The sequence below is a fragment of the Colletotrichum scovillei genome, assembly GCF_011075155.1.
Source record: "Colletotrichum scovillei strain TJNH1 chromosome Unknown Contig00006, whole genome shotgun sequence".
Classification (NCBI taxonomy): domain Eukaryota; kingdom Fungi; phylum Ascomycota; class Sordariomycetes; order Glomerellales; family Glomerellaceae; genus Colletotrichum; species Colletotrichum scovillei.
Genome location: NW_023336264.1, coordinates 6,112,378 through 6,115,547, shown reverse-complemented (window position 1 = coordinate 6,115,547; position 3,170 = coordinate 6,112,378). Strand labels below are relative to the sequence as shown.

Below are 3,170 nucleotides of genomic sequence, written 5' to 3'. Positions count from 1 at the left end.
TGCTAAGATTTACCCGAAGTAATTGCAGTTCAGCAATTGGTAAATCTAGCGATCGTCTCGTCTCGTAAATCACAACAGAAAAGAGACATTATTTTGATAGTATGTATGGCACCTCTGACGCCGCCCTGGCAACTGTACTCTTCACTCGAAAGCAAAGAGAAATGCATGGGCAGCTCTTATGGAACCGGAAGGTTTCCTCTGCGCGTCACGAAATCGCAATTCACATCAACGACGACACGAATGAGCCCAGCAGAATGCCGGTCCAAATGTGGTTGTAATAATGCGCTGCACTGTCTAAAAGGACGCGGTAGTGAGAAAAAGAAGGAAAGGAAGAAACATCGTGAAAAATTCTGGCCCGATGTAAGCAAACCGCAGACCCACTCTGGAGTTGCAGATCATGTGACTTACCTCTGCAAGGCGATCTTACGTAAAGCTCGGTACCTGTCTACAAGAATATTACGTAAGACAGAGGGCTCCCTGAGTTTTTGAGCGGCACCAGCCACCTCCTCGGCCATAGTCATATGTGGCTGCATGACAGCTTGCTTTCCAAAGACGTAAGGCTGTCATTGTGCTGGTCCGTGCCCTTCCGACTCCAAGGAGACATCGTGGTTTCAATATCGCCAGCTATCTGTCAACGCGGTTCATCAACTGCACGATCCGCGAATAATGACAGCGTCCACCTCCAACTTTTGAATATTTGAAATCACCACGAGCTGCCCGGCTGTATCAACTGCATGAAACGATCCTCCTCACTGCCATAACTCCTCTGGCCAGCGTGCCAATTGACTCCCACCGCCTCTGCGCCTGCCCCTCGATCCCCGCCTTGGCAACCACTTCATCATGGCTTCCGCCGTATTCTTCCTCGACTTGAAGGGCAAGGTGCGCATTGCGGAGCTTATCCGAAATTTGAGACGCTCGAAAATGCTGATGATGGCTTGCGATAGACCCTTCTTGCCCGAAACTACCGCGGTGACATTCCCATGTCAGCTGTCGAGAAATTCCCTGTCCTTCTCAGCGAAGCAGAAGAAGAATCATCAGCTGTTCCTCCGTGCTTCTCGCACGAGGGTATCAACGTACGTGCCAACTTGCGGCTGTATACGCCTTGGAGTCGCATCTGGCATCTTGACTAACAAAATGCGAACCCCAGTACCTTTACATCCGACATAACAACCTATACCTCCTTGCCCTGACGAAACGAAACACCAATGCTGCCGAGATCCTCCTATTCCTCCACAAGATCGTCGAAGTCTTCACCGAGTACTTCAAGGCCCTTGAGGAAGAGTCCATTCGCGACAACTTTGTCATCATCTACGAGCTTCTCGACGAGATGATGGACTTTGGCTACCCCCAGACTACCGAGTCCAAGATCCTCCAGGAGTACATTACCCAAGAATCCCACAAGCTAGAGATCCAGGCCCGCCCGCCCATCGCCGTTACAAATGCTGTCTCATGGCGTTCCGAGGGTATCCGCTATCGCAAGAACGAGGTCTTCCTCGACGTCGTCGAGAGTCTCAACCTTCTCGTCAGCGCCAACGGCAACGTCCTGCGCAGTGAGATCCTGGGCGCCATCAAGATGAAGTGCTACCTCAGCGGTATGCCCGAGCTCCGCCTGGGCCTGAACGACAAGGTTATGTTTGAGACAACGGGCCGGACGACACGCGGCAAGGCCATTGAGATGGAGGACGTCAAATTCCACCAGTGTGTGCGGCTATCACGCTTCGAAAACGATAGGACCATTTCCTTCATCCCCCCGGACGGCGAATTCGAGCTTATGAGTTACCGCCTGAACACCCAGGTCAAACCCCTGATTTGGGTCGAATGTGTTGTCGAGAGCCATAGCGGGTCGCGAGTTGAGTATATGCTCAAGGCCAGATCGCAATTCAAGAGGAGGAGTACGGCCAACAACGTCGAGATCATCGTTCCAGTCCCTGATGATGCCGACACTCCCCGCTTCCGCACCAACATTGGCGCTGTCCACTACGCCCCTGAACAGAGCGCCATCGTGTGGAAGATTAAGCAGTTTGGTGGCAACAAGGAGTTCTTGATGAGGGCAGAGCTGGGACTGCCTTCGGTACGAGGTGACGATGAGCACGGTGGTGGTATGACTGGTGGTTTTGGCGGTAGTATGGGTGGTGTTGGTGCGCCTGGCAAGGGCGCCAAGAGGCCAATCCAGGTCAAGTTTGAGATCCCCTATTTCACGACGAGTGGTATTCAAGTGCGGTACCTCAAGATTACAGAGCCAAAGGTAAGTCTTTCCCCTTCGAGCAGTTTCAGGGGTTATCATTTGCTAACTCGTCACAGCTGCAATATCCCTCGTTGCCTTGGGTCAGGTACATCACCCAGTCAGGAGACATAGCTGTGAGGTTGCCTGACGCAGTATGAAGCGAGCGGATATCGGTTTAGTTGTAACGAAATACGAGCTCGAAGGGAGTCTATTTTCCATCGATGCATTACTATTTTATTGAGCGAAAAAGTGAATTGAGATTACACAAAACGCACGTTGGCTGGTGGACATGGGCCATAGACACATCCGTGGGGGGACAGGGTAGATGCATCAACGCTTCGTGGCTCTCAAGAGCCGTTGGATGAGTATCTACTGGGTCAAGTAGACAACCCGCGTTCACTAGGACAAGAAGGAGAAAGCTTTCAATGATGATGTCAAGTTCAATATTTCAAAGATGTGTACGCCCTAGGAAACATGTCCCGCATGTGTCTGCCCCTGAAAGAGCATCATCCCTCATTTCCGACGCCATTCGTTGAACCTGAGCACCACAAGATTTCCTTAACGCTGAGAGCACTATACTTGATAGTTGGAAAGTCGTTACTGCTGGTTGAATTGGGTATATGGTTTGTCGAGACAACGCCGGGCCAAAAACAGAAGACATGATGAGACGGTGTGAAACGACCTAAATGAGAAAGGGGACGGCAGCTCAGCCGAAGATGAGGCAGCATCCGGCCTCGAATGCTTCAATCATGTCCTGAGTCGAGTTGATATTGCAGTTATCAAAACAAATCTGCACCATGACACCTCTCGGGGAACCAGTGGGATCGGGGTCTACTGTAGTCAGCATATTCTTTGATCTGCATAATACGGCTTTACGAGAAGCAATTTACTGACCGGCACGAGAAGATCGCCGCTCATGAAATCCGTTCCTATTCCATAGCCCATC

At 51.1% G+C, this 3,170-nt stretch overlaps 1 protein-coding gene across 1 annotated transcript; it reads left to right on the top strand.

Annotated features, from left to right (window-relative positions):
• Positions 1 to 537: 537 nt before the first annotated feature.
• HER10_EVM0009965 (adaptor complexes medium subunit family protein) lies at positions 538 to 2,677 on the top strand. The gene is made up of 4 exons (XM_035479435.1): positions 538 to 879; positions 945 to 1,073; positions 1,148 to 2,245; positions 2,302 to 2,677. Exons 1-4 carry the CDS (start codon positions 841 to 843, stop codon positions 2,380 to 2,382), a joined length of 1,347 nt encoding a protein of 448 aa, XP_035333174.1. The 5' UTR covers positions 538 to 840; the 3' UTR covers positions 2,383 to 2,677.
• Positions 2,678 to 3,170: the final 493 nt, after the last annotated feature.